The 19,302-nt window shown below is 40.4% G+C and overlaps 2 protein-coding genes across 2 annotated transcripts; one reads left to right on the forward strand and one right to left on the reverse strand.

The window, feature by feature from the left end:
• Positions 1–1,165: 1,165 nt before the first annotated feature.
• LOC121544784 (growth/differentiation factor 6-A-like) lies at positions 1,166–10,661 on the reverse strand. Its single transcript, XM_041854927.2, has 2 exons — positions 10,334–10,661; positions 1,166–7,422 (listed from the first exon to the last, which is right to left on the reverse strand). The coding sequence occupies exons 1-2, from the start codon at positions 10,659–10,661 to the stop codon at positions 6,416–6,418; spliced, it is 1,335 nt and encodes a 444-aa protein (XP_041710861.1). The 3' UTR covers positions 1,166–6,415.
• A 3,346-nt stretch (positions 10,662–14,007) lies between these two features.
• Positions 14,008–17,770, forward strand: LOC121544783 (transmembrane protein 151B-like). Its single transcript, XM_041854926.2, has 2 exons — positions 14,008–14,479; positions 14,975–17,770. The coding sequence occupies exons 1-2, from the start codon at positions 14,402–14,404 to the stop codon at positions 16,397–16,399; spliced, it is 1,503 nt and encodes a 500-aa protein (XP_041710860.1). The 5' UTR covers positions 14,008–14,401; the 3' UTR covers positions 16,400–17,770.
• The last annotated feature ends 1,532 nt before the right edge of the window (positions 17,771–19,302 follow it).

Here is a 19,302-nt window from a genome sequence, read left to right on the forward strand (position 1 = left end):
AAGGGGGAAGGGGGGGTGCAACTCAATATTAGGAAGGTGTTCCTAATATTTTGTACACTCTGTGTATATTCTTTCACATCCATTTACTAGCTTTGTGATTTCAGTGCCACTACTTCTTTCACATTTCTCTTAACCCCCAAAATGGGGATCACTCCTAAGAAAGATTTATAATGTATCATTGATAACAAACTATTGGCTTTTTCATTTATATTTCCCAGCACCACAAAGAAAGACAATGTAGTGGTGTCTGAGTTAATATTTGCTCTGACATTTCAGCATACCCATTTAAAGCAATGGCATGGCCCCTTTAACAAATTGCCCACAATTCAGAAAATCCTGTGACTACTTTACGCCTCTTTAGAAGGATGGGTTAAATAGTCAATTTCTTCCATAAAAGTGCAACTAGATGGCAATAGAGACATACATGTGCAGCCAAAACACACAACAACTGATTCAGGACAATTATCCCTATTCTAAAGATGTAGTGGCATTTCCCTCAGTCGGGTTGAACAGAGGCAGGTACCAAAAACAGACTCCAGGGCCCATATCCATAAAGAGTCTGAGTGGGAGTTCTGATCTTGGATCAGTTTTGCCTTTATATCGTAAATTTAATATGATTATATGGACGGGGGGGGCAGATCCTAGATCAGCACTCCTACTCATATTAGTCAAAATATTAGCCAAAATACTTTGCAATTATTTCTGCCAGTGTATCAATGTCAAGATGCCAGAATAGCAGTACTTTAATTAATGTCTGTTTTTCTGAATCTGGCAAATTATTGGAAATTAAACAATTTCTTGACTGCTTAAGTGAAGGTGATCTCTGTGTTTTGAATGCAAAAACCAAAACAATTTTTTGAGAAAAAAATAAAATAATCTTGGAAGTAAGACTTTGCTTTTGTCAGAGAAAGCATTTACAACTTTGTAAGCTGTCAGCCCTTTTTGGGTCTGAAAGGATGTGTTGGGCTTGCTGGCAACTGAAGGATTGCAAATTCTAGGACTGTAAAAGGATAAGGTTCTTAAATTGCCTTCGGGCAAAGTCATCTAAAATAAAAATGTTTTTCAAGAAGTTCCCATTTGGTTTTTGCTTCATTGAAATAAGGTCAAGCTCAGGAATGACACCAGTGGATTAAACTGAACATTTTATTTAAGTCTTAACCACCAAGTCTTCAAACAGGTATTGGATTCACATTTCACCTAGCGGGCCTACATTTCTAACCATCTGAGAGAAATTATGGATTCCAAGACTGCCACTGGGTATCCCAAGTGTATCATTTAATGGCCAGTAGAAGGAGAAACTGCCGTTAGTTTTACAATACTAGCAACATTGTTATTCTGAGGACTAAATCTTGGTCTAAGCATTGTCTACACCTTGTTATATCCTTTGTGGTCATCATTTAGTTTTTTTCTGTGAAGGAACTTGGCATTGACCATGGACTGACAGCCGAAGCACCTGTGCATGCTCAAATATTTGCTTTAGGTAAATATCATATCTTACCGTACCCAAACCCCAAGCTAGTTTTTACTTCTGGAAAACAGAGGGAAACTTGTCTGTAGAGAAAACCATCACCAGCTGCATTGTGGAGATATTGAAGGAAAGAATCCCTGTGTAAACCAAGCCTACTTTAATCTCCCTCTTTGGCCCCATCAAAGGGAATGACAAAAACCCTTAATTTGCTTATACTTGATTTAAACCATGAGACAATGGTATTTTGTGGAGGGAAATGTAGTAATCCTGCACTGGTGGATTGAATTGTGGCAAATCAAACAAGTATTACTGTTTAATGTATCTTTAGTGGGGCAGGTCTCCTTGTGGTGACCAAAAAATCCCAGAAATATTCTGGTTCTTTCCTGTTCCACCATCGTCTGCAACAAATCATAATTTTACAAAGTCCCTATATTGTTTCCTTTTATGTTTTCTTTTGACATTAAGATAGCTTATTTTCAGCCTCCATCAAATTGTTATAACAAAATTACATCATGACATATCCAAATCCCACAACATCAACTATGGGTTACTTTTGTCCCAAGGTCAAAAGCTCCTGTCTCCATTTATGTCTATGTTTCAAATCTAGCTAGTGCTATACAGGGAAAACTGTGGTTGTCACTGTTTCTGCTCTTACCTGTATTACTAAGGCTCTCAATGTCACTTACAGTCAGGAGGACAGGAAGATTATACATATTATTATCAATCCAATATTTAATAAAATGATCTGTACAAAAAAATCTAGGTGAACAGAAAATGAGGATAAAAAGTGTGCTTATTTTTAAAATATATACTACTATAAAATATTTCCAAAAGAGAAAAGAGCTGTTTACAGTTCATTTACAATTACATTATTTACAGACCTTTATAACCCATAGAATACATACATACACACAGTGTATTTTACATGAACACATGTAGAACTAATGGCCGTCTAACGGTTAAATCTCAAACATTTCCCTTCTCAACAAAACATGACATGTTTTTCCTAAGCTTAACCAAGCTTTTACTTGTACTATAATCCTCATACATAAGCATACATGACTTTCATACAATTTGTGTTTGTGAACTTCATATGGGTTTTTGCCAGAAAGCAAATGCTCTCTTATTCAAAAACATCCACTTAATAAATGTGGAAAGGAGTGAAAGGGAAGGGAAAGGCTACCTTTTTCTTAATGTCCCTTTCAAAGTATGAGGAAGACACCATATTTGAATAGGGGAAATACACATTGCATAGATGTTGTTAAGTACTGGGCATTTCATATCAGAATCTCACTTCAATAATGAATAAATGCGCTTACAAAAAAAGGATGTTGTCAGTGTTAACAGATACTAACTTTAACATTGCCTAGATCAAGCTGCAACTGATGATATGGTTAAATTAGAATTAAGCATGCAGATCTCGTGACAGAATGCTTTCATACATTCACAGCAACACTTTGTACTCGTGAAGCATCCATGAGTCTCGAAACAACATCCATCCTAACCATTGCACAGCTTTCACCTTTTGTTGCCTAAGGCTTAGAGGCATTTTCCCCCACTGATTTACACAACACTCCACACACTCAAAGCACATCCCAACATGTGTCCATTGTTCTTGGCAAAATTGCTCAAGCTTTGCCAAGTTGAATGGGGATCGTTGATTTACACCAAATTCTGTCTTGCCACAGATTTTCAAGCAGATTTAAGTTTAGTCACAGTCACAAAATGTGCAACTAAATGTGACAACTGTGCAGGGGGTGAATACTATTTAAAGACAATGGACATGCTTGCTGAAGTAAACATGCAATGAAGTATGGAACGGTCCAATCACTGCCTTGTCCTGACATTTTCATGAAAATGTGTTTGGCATGATGATTCACAAAGCAACAGAAAAAAGCAATTGTACAAAGTAGTTGTACTAGGACACTCATACAAACAAAGCAGAAAAATATACATGTATCTGATATCAAGGCACAGCATACCAGAGGAGCTACTCTCTGGACTACATTAGCTTTTGGGGTTTATTTTCTGCCTGACACTTTTGTTTTATTATCCTTTACCATATTGATGTAATTTAGATAAAGTGTATACACGTTAATCAAGAAGATTCTATGGTAACTGTTTTCCACTGAGCAGAATGCCACTGCAGTTGAAAATATCTTCAAAAAGGAGGGTAACTGTGACTATCAGTGAAAATAGTAACCACTTTTCTTAGAAAATGTGTGCAAAAGGGGAGTTTACAGAAAGTTATATCATTACGCCCCCTTTTAATTTGATCAATGTTTAAATTGTATTAAACATTTATAGAAATTCTTGCAAATTGATGGAAACTTTGCTATTGTTCAATGTCTGTTAGGTGATATCAATTATGTTGGGGGAGCTGCATTATCTGCCCCCTGGAAATTGTGCCACTGAATTTCCTCTGCTGTTTGAAAATAAACCACAAGCAGAGATTTTCTTGCGGTCGGTTTGTTTTTGAGCATAGTCCTTAGTTCAAAATGCCAATATAGTCCGTTTAGCTGGATTTTGTTTTAATTCATAAAGAACCAAATCAGTTGAACATAATCGTGAAAGAAAACTGTAAAAAATATATATATCTGGTTTGGATTTTAAAAATGTGTAACAAAATGCAAGAAAGCTGCTTTGGATTTTGATTAGAAAGTAAATTAAATATTTTAACAAACAGAATTCCAAACAAAAGCAGCAAACGCTCAAATATGATATTAGTATATTACATTTGACTCGCATATTTTATATCAGTACAAATACTCCACATACATAGAAACACAGTCTGTAGTCATAAATTATCACCTATTTGCCTTTTGTGCAAAAATATGGGAATATATCTACTTCAAAAAATGAAACTATAGATCTGGATACACCAGGCTAGGGTCAACTATAGATCTGGATACACCAGGCTAGGGTCAACTATAGATCTGGATACACCAGGCTAGGGTCAACGCAGAATGGTTTGGTAATCTCAAATTCAATTTAAAAAATTGAGTTTGACTGGAATGATAGGAAATATAATTTAATTTAAACTGAGACTTGGTGATATGACGTTACTACAAACAGCGTTGCAACCAAAGCATTCACGAGATAGTTTGAAGCAAAAGGCTTTTACCAAAACTATGAAACATCTGCACAAGAGTTCTCTCCTGGAGACATCACATATGACCTGTGCCTAGTTTACACTTTGCAAGTGGTTTTGTTTCCTATGTCTTGAGTGTGCATATTTATTTACCTTGTGTTAATGTGATTCATCTGGGATATGTGAAATAATATACAGTGGGGAATTTACACGTAATTACCACCTTTGAAAAGCAGGAGTTAACTTACATCTTGCCGTGATACCTATGTTTGGCATGACAATGAACAAACACGGCAGGGAAGAGTTGGCTAAAGCACAAACATACCTGGACCACCAGGCTAACATGCAAGTAGATAAAACTCACTAAGTGAAAATTACACCCAAAGACCAACACATGATCAATATTATTTTGCAAAATCATGTGCTCTTATAATTCAGTACCTGGAGTGCTAAAAAGTGAATTTCAATATTCCATTTCACTTACTAACAAGGGATTCCTATGGACATTATAGCCTATTTGTTCTGTGCCGTTTATAGGGAACTGAATCGCCATATCAATCTCAAGTGATCACGGGATCTGTTTGTTTAAGTCACATACATTACCAGCTGTAGTACAAAGCCTACCCTGCAAAACATCTCACTTTTCTCAGTTGCAAGAAATAATAAATCAGTCTTCAAGAGCCATGCCATAAAAATATCTTTCAAATTCTCCTTGTCGCCTTTCATACCTCCTGTTAAATGTTCCATATCATATACCTCGGATCTTTGCATAGTAATGAGTGCATATAAGCAAATGCATGGTGACACACAGCTATTGATGTAAGTTAGCTGTGTAAATGGGACCCTTAGCATACCCCTAACTAAAGATAACTGTTCCTCCACCTTGGGCTGATAGACAGAGGTTTCTACAGCAGATAACTCCAGAAAATGGGTGACGTTCTCTGTCCTGCTGAAAAGATGCATAACAATATCCCGATTGCTCACAATACTGACAGCAGCATTTATCTTAAAACCTGTCTTTTAACCATGTCCAAGAGATGACGGTAGTGTCTTAAGTAAGAAGTGTGTAGGCTATGTGATGCAAACTGCAAACTGCAATATACAAAAGTCATTTTCATTGTGTCCTCCCATACATTTGAAATGTTGTTTTTGGTAAGAGCAAGCAGAACGGGAGCGGTTTAGTGGACAGAAAATGTCTTACTATGTCTTGTGATAGTTAAGGATATCAAATAATTTAATAATTGACTCTATGTTATTTTGAGTTTTCCATATAGGCACACAAATGTACTCTAACGCTGTTGTCGTAACGCTAGAAATCTGGGCTTCTTTTATTCATCCCAACAGATTCTGTCTGCTGCTCAGTAAATTCAAATCTATGGCTGATGTTTTATACACTACTAAAGTAGTGTTCTAGAACCAAAGTCAGAAGCATAGCAGACATTTACTGAAGTTGACAGCATCGAACAACATGCAGAGCCATGGGGACAGAGAGAGTGAGACTAGAGAGAGCCAGAGCATGTTATGAGTAAAGAAATGATAAAGAGCTCATGAAATAAAATGGCAGCTCAATGACAAATTCTAATAAATTAAGCAGCAAATAAGATTATGTTCCCCTTAAGCAGAGGCAGATCAGTAATGAGCATACTTGTTTGTACTTTTTTCAGCAAATCCCAAAATAAAGCTAGTTTAGGGGGAAGAGATAGGGGGAGGCGTGTGTTAACAAGCGCTTTAAACCACCAATGTATTTTCCCACAAGACAATCAGACTCCTCTCTTTGCAAGCCCCAGTCCAAAATTCCAGAATGACAAGACTAGCGCCACGCAAGACTAGCACCACCACCCCTCTCTGTCGCTATGCTACCTGCAGCCACAGCTCTCCACCACCATGTCCTCATACTGCTTGTAGACCACATTGTTGCCAGAGTCAATGTAGAGGATGCTGATGGGGCTGAGTTTGGAGGGGACACAGCAGCTGGGCGGGCTGGAGTCAGGGTCCATAGAATTCATAAGTGTCTGAATGATGGCGTGATTTGTAGGCTCCAGGTGTGAGCGCAGCGGAAAGTCGCACACGCCCTCACAGTGGTGCGCCTCGTAATCTAGCGGTGCGATGATCCAGTCGTCCCAGCCCAACTCCTTGAAGTTGACGTGGAGCGGCCTACGGCTGCAGCGAGTCTTCCTGCGCCCCCCGCCTCCACCGCCCCTTCCTCCTCCCGCTCCTCCACCACCACCTTCCCCTCCTCCCCCACCAGCTCCGCCTATAGATCGGCTGGTGAGGGCAGTCCGGCGTCGGCGTCGCCTGGGTAGGTGACCAACCACATCACCAGAGAGGTCCAAAGGGTCCAGAAAACCCAAGTCTCTTCGCACTGTCTTCATCTGCTCCCTGATCTCCTTGAACAGGTTCTCTTTCCTGCGGGTGCGAGAAAAAGCCACCAGCAAGGCCCTCTCCTGGGGCTGCCGAGACCGGCGTCCCAGCCCTACTGTAAGAGGGTTGGCTGCCTCTTTGGTCAACTCCGAAACGATCAGCAGGTCAAAGCAGGCCACGAGGAGGTCGTTGCCTGCTGCTGTCCTGTGGCTCCTCCGCCGAGCCTTCACGCTGGCCCACACGTCAAAGACATCCCATTTGGGATGCTCGCGGTCCAGAACGTCAACTCTCCTGGAGTCCAGCAGCCGTCTCCCAGAGTTCCCCTCAGAGGAACATGTGTAGAGGAGGAGGCGATAAAGGTTCCCGCCCCACGTCAGCACAGGAAGGAGATCCAGCGGTGGCTTTCTCAGGATCCTCAGTTCTGCCTCCACGAGCTCATCTGTCCTGGACAGGCTGGAGAGGTCGAAGAGATAGCGCTGGCGACTTCCCCAGGAGGCGTGATCTGTAGGGGAATAAAATACAGGCTAGTCATTTGAATCTCACACCAACACACATGCACAGTTATTAAAACACTGTTACTCAAAAAGAGGGTGGTAAACGTAAATCAAGCACTGGACGTCAGCCGACTTAAATCTCTTTGAGTGTCTGTGACCATATGTAAACAAGTATTCAACGTTTGGCAGGAACTCCCCTTTGGTCAATTGCAGTGGCTTTCTAAGGTGGACAGAAAGCATGCGGCCATGAAGCATGTGTCTGTGTGTGTCCCCCTCGGTGGGAATACTGTTTGGGCCTGAATCGCCTGAGTCCACATGCAAGCAACAGAGCTGACGAAAGCTGCAGGAGCAGGCCAGGAGGAAAGCACTTGGCTGACCTCTAGGCAGGCCCAAGCCCTTGGCAGAATGCACTAATTACACTGATTGAGTGAGAGGAGGGCTTGGCGAGACACTGGAGAAATGTAAACTGAAGTGGCCTCAACTCCCTCCCTCTCTTCCTCTGTCCATATTTCTCATAGAGAGGTTGTACATTTCTGAGGAGTGGTGTTTTTAGAGATTTGAACACACCAAAGTGATGGGAATTTAATGTAGGTTTAGTTTAATGTTTGGATTTCATAACTTGCTGGGTGCACATACAGCTGTAATCCACAAAACAAACAGCAACCTGGCACTCACCTCCTGATGAGGTATCACATACATGAAAAAGAAAGACAAACAGTAGAATCTTTAAATAATTTCTATGCATCTCTGATGTCTTAGTCAAGTCCACGTCCTCCTCTCCGCTGTGAATTTAGATTGGCACGTAAAAGCTATTCACAGTATATCAGCCATACCACAGTTGCATCCATGAGATGTGGCAGGGGGGAAAGCTTGCTAAGAGGGAACAGACTGTTTCAAAAGTTTTGATGTTGACATCCAGCCCAAGCATGAGGTCCTGGGATACAGTGCAACCTGAGGACGAAACCACAGTTCCATGGTAAAACATGAAGGAACTTTCTTCTCCAATACAGATGGGTAGCATAAGAATCCAAGGCCAGATTGTGGTGTCGTGTCATCGATGCATTATTGAAGGGACCTCAAAATAAAATGTTATTGTGCACAGTGAGGCTCCTGCTGGAAAAGAACACACAAGTCTTTGGTGAGTGCAGAGGATCTGTACCCGTTGTCCCCCTGTGAGAAAGACCAGCCAGGCAGGCTTCAGTGGAATACCCAGACAATGAAAGGTGAAGGGAGCAGCACTATCCTAGCAAATATCCGCTTGCTAGACAAAACAATGACATAACCCAGACATTGCTGTAGTCTCAGTGTATAAAAGATGAAGCTGCATTCTTTTCATCCCTTCTGTGTCTACATGTACCTGAGGTGAACTCAGAGCTTTATTGGGTCAAGTGAATAGGAAATCATTGCAATATATTCAAACTCGCACGCAGGTGCACATTGACCCCCCAGAAAAATTGGCAGAACTAAATTACATCAATAAAAAACGATAGTATTGTTGTAATACTAATCGCTGACTCTGAAACCAAAATGCAAGGAATGACTCTTCAGGGATATAAAATGATACTTCTTGTATTATTAATGCATTTAAATGAACTTGCGTTGAGACAGAAAAGATTTTCATGCCTTTTCTGGAATCTAATTTAAGATTATGTTTAATTACCTGCACTTTTCTCTCCTAATTTTGTTTGATAATTAAAACAAGTTTGGAATCAATCAATCAAAAAGACTATGTAAATGAAAATAATAACAAATTTCTTAACACACAACTTAACACCCAGTATAACATGTTTTGAGAGGGAGTAGATAAATAATTCCTTACCACAGGTCCCTACAAACAAAAATTGTAATAATCGTTGTTGTTGTTATTATTATAGTTTTCATTATTGCTATTGTTATAATTTATAGGTTTCAATTAACCTAAAACATTGTTATTTATATTGCATACAAATGTATTCCGAGTCCTGATTAACAAATTGCACAATGCAAAAATGCACAATAGCCCAATTGAAAACAACAGTTTTGGACATACTGTAGTTAAGGGATACGTGTGTTTTGGACATAGCTAGTTTGGTGACTTATTCTTGCAATTAAAGTTTATGGAATAGGCCTACTGAAAGAGTATATTTATTTAAACAAATATTCTGTGACAATCATTGAACACCAGTTTTAAATTACAAGTATATTTTTATCAGCAACACCTGGATTGGGGGAAAGCAGACCTTTTCGAAGTGTTTAGCTCAAGGTGCCAGTGAGGTTTATACATCACAGATGTTGGAAATCCGAGACATTTGACTTCATATTTAGTTGGAAGTATTTAGAGTATTTCCCATATAAATGTGAAACAAATGTACTATACCTTCCCAAATAATGTTTCATTTGTAACCTACATTACTTTTGACTTTTCAATAAATCATTGTTGTCGGAATGTGTAGGCCTATAGGGGCGCATTTGAAATTAATGCATTCATAAATAATGAATGCTGGAGAAGGAAATTGTCAAGAAATTCGCTGTTAGGGTATCAGTTTTATTAAGATATTGCAATTTATGTTTTTTGAATGATGAGTTGCTATTTTAATGAATTAATGTGGAGAAAAAAAGTAAATCCTATGACAGACATTTTTCAAAATATAGGCCTAAATCACTTGTTGCATATTTCCTTTACAGTCTCGTATTTACCATATCCTTTCCAACACAGACTAGTCCACATAGGCTGAGCTATAATACAGCAATTTGCACTATAGATATTTGGATAACTGATTGATTATAGGTTAACCAATTAATCACAATTAACGTATTAAATGCAGTATAAACAGCTACTTGAATAGCCTTCAAACTCTGAATAAATGACAACCACCATGGTTAACAGTCTACCTCGAGTAGTAATAATAAGTCTAGGCTACTGATATCACTTTCACCCACCTTTTCCTTGATCCACGAAACTGGTCACGGTGTTGGCGTGACTTGCGGCGCGAGGAACACTGCTGTTAAGCCCTCTTTTCTCTATCTCAGAGAGTGTCCTGTATAGAGATACCATATAGTCATGGGGGACGATAGTATCATTTATCGGAGGCTCTTTCCTGGACACCACGGTCGGCTTTCGCCGACTCTGCTCATCCAGATGTGAAACAAGCCCGTTATCATCTGCGCTGGAGGGGTGCTGCAATGATCCAAGTACCGCTGCCTCCACAATATTCCCAAAGCACAGGGAAAACCATAGCAAAGGAGCAGCAGCCCTAACAGGATCCATTTTCAGTGGTCTATAGCTGTAAATGAGAAAGTTGGACGGGTTTGATTACTTTGGAAACTCCCCTTTGCTCTTTAGATTGTGTTAATATCATGGATTTGGCTGACACTGAGTGGCGACATTGTATTCTCTATTGCACTGTGTTCAACCAGCGCCCCTAGCGAGGAGCAACAATTGTAAACTACTTTTTAAATCAAGATGCTTGTGTCTCCCCCTCTTTCCCCAGACAAAGTCATGAGCTACTCATATTTGATAACACTTTAATAAGGTAGGTAGGTCTAGGATTTATTGAATCTATAAACTGTTAATAATTCGTAATGTAAAGTACTTAAGCAAAAATACTTTAAAGTAGTACTTAAGTAGTTTTTTGGGGTATATGTACTTTACTATTTATATTTTGGACTACTTTTACTTTTACTTCACTACATGCCTAAAGAACATGATGTACTTTTTACTCCATACATTTTCCCTGACACCCAAAAGTACTCGTTCCATTATTAATGCTTAGCAGAACAGGAAAATGGTACAATTCACGCACTAACCAAGAGAACATCCCTGGTCATCTCTACTGCCTCTGATCTGGCGGACTCACGGACTCACGAAACAGAAATGCTTCATTTGTAAATTATGTCTGAGTGTTTGAGTGTGCCCCTGTAAATAAAAAATATTGGCTTAATATAAGGAATTTGAAGCGATTTATACTTTTACTTTTGATACTTAAGTATATTTTTGCAATTACATTAACTTTTGATACTTAAGTATATTTAAAACCAAATCCTTTTAGACTTTTACTCAAGTAGTATTTTACTGGGTGACTTTCACTTTTACTTGAGTCATTTTCTATGAAGGTATCTTTTACTCAAGTATGACAATTTTTTACTTTTTCCTCCACTGGCAAATAGTGCGCTTATGAATGCACTGTAGCCTATTGATTAATAGCCTGTTATTATTGCCAGCTAATTAAAATGTATTAGTTTATTTATAGATGTATAAATATATAGGCTTTGCTAATAATTCACCTTTAGGCCTATGGGCCTATACTAAAACTATTTTACATAAGCATCATTTCAAGTATACCTTAATGTAAATAGTTACCATTTTCAGTTAATTATAAATGCTGAGACATATGTATTGGAGAGGGAAATTATCCATAAAGATTCTGATCTATTTTGGGCGAAATTCAGTAGGCCTGTTAATAGAAATAGCCGCAGTTGACATACACAACAAATGAACACTTTGTAGGTATTTTTACTGCCTTCATTTTTCCACATATACAGTGCATTCTGGAAAGTATTCAGACCTCTTCCCTCTCTTTTGTTATGTTACAGCCTTATTCTAAAATTGATCAAATACATTTTGTTCCTCATCAATCTACACACAATACCCCATAATGACAAAGCGAAAACAGGTTTTTAGAAAAGTTTGCAAATTTATTACAAATAAAAACAGAAATACCTTATTTACATAAGTATTCAGACCCTTTGCTATGAGACTCGAAATTGAGCTCAGGTGCATCCTGTTTCCATTGATCATCCTTGAGATGTTTCTACAACTTGATTGGAGTCCACCTGTGGTAAATTCAATTGATTGGACATGATTTGGAAAGGCACACACCTGTCTATATAATGCCCCACAGTTGACAGTGCATGTCAGAGCAAAAACCAAGTCATGAAGTCGAAGGAATTGTCCGTAGAGCTCCGAGACAAGATTGTGTCGAGGCACAGATCTGGGGAAGGGTACCAAAACATTTCTGCAGCATTGAAGGTCCCCAAGAACAAAGTGGCCTCCATCATTCTTAAATGGAAGAGGTTTGGAACCACCAATACTCTTCCTAGAGCTGGCCGCCTGGCCAAACTGAGCAATCGGGGGAGAAGGGCCTTGGTCAGGAGAGTGACCAAAAACCCAATGGTCACTCTGACTAAGCTCCAGAGTTCCTCTGTGGAGATGGTAGAACCTTCCAGAAGGACAACCATCTCTGCAGCACTCCACCAATCAGGCCTTTATGGTAGAGTGGCCAGACGGAAGCCACTCCTCAGTAAAAGGCACATGACAGCCCGCTTGGAGTTTGCCAAAAGGCACCTAAAGGACTCTCAGACCATGAGAAACAAGATTCTCTGGTCTGATGAAACCAAGATTGAACTCTTTGGCCTGAATGCCAAGCGTAAAGTCTGGAGGAAACCTGTCACCATCACTACGGTAAAGCATGGTGGTGGCAGCATCATGCTGTGGGGATGTCTTTCAGCGGCAGAGACTGGGAGACTAGTCAGGATCGAGGGAAAGATGAACGGAGCAAAGTACAGAGAGATCCTTGATGAAAACCTGCTCCAGAGCACTCAGGACCTCAGACTGGGGCGAAGGTTCACCTTCCAACAGGACAACGACCCTAAGCACACAGCCAAGACAACGCAGGAGTGGCTTCAGGACAAGTCTCTGAATGTCCTTGAGTGGCCCAGCCAGAGCCCGGACTTAAACCCGATCGAACATCTCTGGAGAGACCTGAAAATAGCTGTGCAGCAATGCTCCCCATCCAACCTGACAGAGCTTGAGAGGATCTGGAGAGAAGAATGGGAGAAACTCCCCAAATACAGGTGTGCCAAGCTTGTAGCTTCATACCCAAGAAGACTCGAGGCTATAATCGCTGCCAAAGGTGCTTCAACAAAGTACTGAGTAAAGGGTCTGAATGCTTATGTAAATGTGATATTTCCGTTTTTATTTTGAATAAATTTGCAAAAATGTATAAAACCTGTTTTTGCTTTGTCATTATGGGGTATTGTGAGTAGATTGATGAGGGGGGGACAATTTAATCCATTTTAGAATAAGGCTGTAAAGTAACAAAATGTGGAAAAAGTTAAGGGGTCTGAATACTTTCCGAATGCACTGTACGTGTGTATACGTTGCCATCTGCTGTTTCATTGAGGGTTTGCATTTCAGAACAATCTTTTAACTTGCACTAAAGACATATCTTTTTAAACATAGCCAATATAACAAGTTCACCATGTCTTGCCCATATAAGTAGCTATATGCTTTTGCCTTTTTATTTTCTTACCATACTTTGCTGTGTTTATGTATGTTATATATTGAGTATACATTAAATTAGGCTATAGTATGCCTACATATTATTATTAGTAGGCTAGTATTAGTAGGCAGAATTAGTAGAATTGTTATAGGCTTATATTAGTAATGATATTATTATTATTTTTTTTATTATTATTATTATTATTATTATTATTATTATTGGGCTATTACCGTTAGGTTGTTATTCATATTATTAAAAGGCATTATAACAGGTGTATGAGCCGACGCTGTATGCTCAGGTTGACTACAAGATGCTCAGTGGACAGTATGACTTCAGCATACCGACAAGGTCACGTTCCTCAATCTGAGTGAGGGAGAATTCAAACACGATTCTAAATAGACTGATTGTCTTTCAAGTCGCCGCTGGCGTAAACGCTTTCTTGATTGCGCCATTTTTATCAGAGCTCAGAATCAATTATCTATGAACGAACGATACGGCTCATTTATTGGTCTGTTACCTGCATGTTTTATTCGATTAAATGTTTGCCAGCAGATCTCTCGGCTGCTGCCTTGATAGGGTATATAGGCTATAATTAGCAAATAAATCAAGCTATTTGTGTGCAAATTAACAAAGGACACTGGATAGATACAAGCGACTATCTCAACGTCGGAGCAAGCAATTTAAGCGCAATTCGCAACTCCACGCCCTACTGCTAATCGGTACCACAATGCCCCCTCCAGCCTCGGCTGCGGCAGCGAGTGAGAGCAGTACAACCACGGTTTTCGAGGAAGACACCAGAGAAGAGGTACCACTCTCATATCATATTATGCTGCCATAAAATTGCCAGAAGCCTTGCTATAATAAAACGTGTTCATAACCTCAGGCATAAAGCACCCAACCCCGTCCATGTTTTTGGTTGAATGTCACAGATGTTGCATAGCCTACATTATTGGATATTCATGACAATCGAACAGGGGGTATGAACATTATTTTGATCCTTGATGTTGGTTAATTGTATTTGCAAGATAAATAGCTATTTACCTAGTATTTTTCTATTAAGAGTCGGTAGGCTAAACGTTTCAATTGCCTATAGGTTAAGACTTATTTATGTAAGTGTTGAGCTACCTTGCTGTGCTTCAAATAGGAGCTTCATAGAAAAAAGGGGGGAAACATTTTGTGAACAAAAAGTCAGAAGCCCTCGAGGGAATCAAATGTTGAATGGTTTGAATTTGGTAATGGTGTGTCCATTTACATTTACCTACACTGTATCCTCTCTTTTTTGCATGCTTTGAATTAACAGCAGAGGCCCTTGAAGCAATCCCTGAGCAAGTCCCTGTGTAGAGAGAGCTTCTGGAAATGCCTGCTGCTCTCCATGCTCATGTACGGCTGCATGGGAGCCATGGTGTGGTGTCATGTCACCAAGGTGACTCGCCTCACCTTTGACAGTGCCTTCAAAGGGAAGTCCATGATGTACCATGACAGCCCCTGTTCTGACGGCTACATCTACATCCCTCTGGCCTTCCTGCTCATGCTCTACCTGGTCTACCTGGTGGAGTGCTGGCACTGCCATGCCAAGAGTGAGCTGCAGCATAAAATGGATGTAGAGGGCATTTATGAACGTGTCCAAAGGATGCAGCAAGCTAAACCCTGCATCTGGTGGAAGGCCATCAGCTACCACTATGTTAGACGGACTCGGCAGGTCACACGCTATCGTAATGGGGATGCCTACACCAGCACACAGGTCTACCATGAACGGGTCAACACCCATGTGGCTGAGGCTGATTATGACTACGGTCACTGTGGGATGAAGGACGTCTCAAAACAACTGCTTGGTCTGGAGAAGGCCCCACTCACCAAACTGAGGTTCACCAAGTGCTTTAGTTTTGCTAATGTGGAGTCTGAGAACTCCTACCTCACCCAAAGAGCAAGGTTCTTCACTGACAACGAGGGGCTAGATGACTATATGGAGGCGCGGGAGGGGATGCACCTGAAGGACATCAACTTAAAGGAGTGTGTGATTGTGTTTTCTGAACCTGACCACCACCCATGGTATGTGTCTCATCATGTGTTCTGGGCAGCATCCTTCCTCACCTTCTCGTGGCCCCTGAGGGTTTTCACAGAGTACCGCACTGCCTACGTCCATTACCGTGTGGAGAAACTCTTCGGGGCGGATTACGTCCCTGTGACCCCTCTCGATGAACGCCCTTACAGCCACCGGATCCCCCGGGTCAACACCATCGACAGCACAGAGCTGGAGTGGCACATCCATTCCAACCAGCAGTTGGTGCCTAGCTACTCTGAGGCCGGTCTCATGGAACTGGCCCAGTGCTCCTCTGGTGGCTTTGGCGGCTTCAGACAGAACTGCGAGCGCTGTCACCGGGCAATGAGCAGCTCCTCTGTTTTCTCCAGGAGTGCCCTCAGCATATGTACCGGCAGTAGCCCGCGGGTCGGCCGGGTGTCCTATAGCGGCAGCCGCTTCTCCTTGGGCCGGCGTTACGGATCGCGACGCAGCTGTTTCTGGAGGAGTAGAAGCAGCTTAGATGAGCAGTTGAGTCCCAGTGAGAACACCCGCTGCCTTTCCGGGCGCCTAACCACTGACGACGAGGACCCCCCAGATTACCAGGATGCTCTTTGCTTCCCAGTGCTAATTGTCCACTGTAGTGAGAACTGCCACAATCACAGGTCCTTTCATAGGAATGGCTCCTGTGTGGAGACCTCCCTATGACAATGCAATGTATTCACAGATAGCATGACTTTGTGAATGAACAAAGATGTTTGCCCTGCACGACATTAACAACTACAGAAAACCTCATGGCATAAGATTGTTAATGGAACTGGATAGATGTAAATCTTAGGTGCATATTCCCTCAATACCTTTTAACTAGTGATCACTAAGGGTTACATTTTGGCTGTGACAACACTAAAATGTGGAGATGTTACCAAAAAAGAAATGTACACATTCAATGCAGTCAAGTGATTTTTTTGGTAAACTTTAGGCGTAAACCAAGGCCGGTGGGGATGAATGCTGGAGTCTATGTTCTATAGACATGAATAAGTGTATTGAGTATAATTGTATTCGCATTCATTTCATAAATACTTTCATCAAGTCTTCCTCTTAATTATGAAATAACTTTACACATTTATTCAACACATCAGTGGAGAGAAGTTTTTTTTTAATACAAGTAATATGGAAAAAAATCAACAGCAATAACTACGACTTCACCATTCTCTCATAATTGGAACCAACATGTTGAGATAACTGCCAAATGAAAACAAACATAAATGGCACAATTTCTATGATTTCCTTTTGTTTGTATCAGTTCTATCTGAACACTATATGATAGTCACATGGGCTATTGAAATGTAACATAGCCTACTTAATCTGTAAGTGGTGCCCCCAACACCTTTTTAACAAAGGCACCTTTAAGTTATACAACTAAACTTTTCAGCAGGGTTTTGGTTTCCTGATTGGTTTAATAATATGAAGCACATGAGACATATTTTAATATCAAATTCTTTCCAACAACTGACTGATACCTGTTAATAACCACTTAAAGTCACACTAGCTGTAAATGTTGAATTGTATAGTAATGTTAATGTATATTTCTTCTCAAACTTTGTAGCAAGTATGTATTTAAATGGACAAATATGTATATTAACATGTCTGGAAAATACATAAAATATGACAGTGATGGGAAAAGTCATTCCATAGTCTTGTGCAATGCAAGTAAGATTTTGCAACAAAATAATCACAAATAATAAATACACTGTCACCAGTTTGTGAAGCACATTGTATCCTTTGAATGATTGAAAAAATAAACTTCCCACTGGGCACAGACATCAATTCAACGTAATTTCATTGAAATGACTTGGAAACAACGTTGATTCAACCAGTGTGTGCCAAGTGGGGTACTGATCACAAACCAACATTTAGGTTTAAAAAAAATGTAAGGCATTAACAAACACAGATGAAGGTTTTTGATTGAAATATTGAAAAATATTCATTTAAATGTTATGGATTTTTTTGTGTGGTTTTCATGTGTAAATCCACCTGTACGAGGCTACAATGTCTTTGGAATAAAAAGCAACACACTTATACTCTTGCTTGTGCAGATTGTATTTTCCTCTATGATGTCTCTTAGAAATGTATGTGTTCGATTACTTGTAAGATATGATGATAATCGTGCAAATGTTCCATATTTTTTGCCTTCACATTCATTTTCACCGTTTACAGGTCAGCCTTTTAATTTGAAGGATCATCAAACTTGACGTGGAAGTTATTTTACTGTTGCTGGCTTCACACGGGTCAAGTCAGAGATACTTTTGAGGAAATGGGCAAACTCTATTGAAAACGCCCATTATCATGGGCAATGGGCCGCACGGTGCATTCTGGGCTATTCTGGGACAAGGAAAGCTCTCCTTCAAAGAGTGAATGGGAGTCAATTGGGCGCTAGCTCAAAAACCGAACAGTAGCATGACAAATATTTCCTGAGATGTGAGATAATGAACTTGTTCTCTGTAATATCGTATAGCTTTGGAATAGTCACATCACGTATTTTCGAGGAAAATAGGCAGGTTTTTCGACTCATACCCTGACTTTGAGAAGGGATTGCGTGACGGCAGAGGAAGAGCGAGGCCCAACTCGGCGGAAAATCTGTCTCCCTCCAGCAGGTGGCGTTTTTTCGTTGTATCGCCCACCAAGTTTTTGTATGGAGGTTAATGAGTGTCGAATTTGGTCAACAAAAAAATGAATGGCTTATTTGCTACGTGAGGTTTATTTGATCCAATAGATGTTTCGTAATGCTTAAGTTGTTAGGAGTGTACTGATATACATAGGATATGTGACATTTCGGCAACTTTGAGAAAAAACACTGTATCGGAGTTGTCTCGAGATGTCTATGAATATTCATATAATAAGGATAGTAGCATAGCCTCTCCCTCTCGCCATTGCATACAGGTGGTTGACGTCAACAACCCTCATCGAATATTCAAAAAAGGATTACAATAATTAGATGTATCCACCAATCTAAAAAAAAAAAAAAAAAAAAGGATAGGCGGGACGCTTTGTGGACAACGACTATTTTTAGGGCGGAGAGACGTATCTTGTCAGTATATCCATAATCTTTGGTGACGATTAGTTTAGCAACCGCGTGACGCAGCATGACAACACGCTTGGTCGAGAGTCTGCAGGGTGGGGCCATTCATTAGCCAGCTAACGTGCTCTCATGGCCACACCCCCACTGTTATGTGATCATTAGCATTACCATAGAGTGGGCCACCAACATAACTGTTAACAATGTTTCCCATCTATGACATTACATGTATATAGTTCTTGATTTCCTAAAGGCTTGTTGTACCAGAAAATCACAATTGACTGCCATTTGTAACTGTATTGTGTTGTAAATGTCTACATTTTCAAGGAGCTATAGCATGCAGCGATTGTTGATACAGGCACTGGCCCTGAGACAGTTGGGAAGGCTGAGTACCCACAAGCTGCTGAACCCTGGACATCGACCTTACTGGACACTACACACTCCCCAGCTGTGTGGTTCCTCCTCCTCCCTGACCCTTGGGACACACAAGCTCCCTAAAGCTGGAATTCAGCTAAGACCAATTCAGCTAAGACCT

This window comes from Coregonus clupeaformis, chromosome 29 (assembly GCF_020615455.1).
Source record: "Coregonus clupeaformis isolate EN_2021a chromosome 29, ASM2061545v1, whole genome shotgun sequence".
Taxonomy (NCBI): domain Eukaryota; kingdom Metazoa; phylum Chordata; class Actinopteri; order Salmoniformes; family Salmonidae; genus Coregonus; species Coregonus clupeaformis.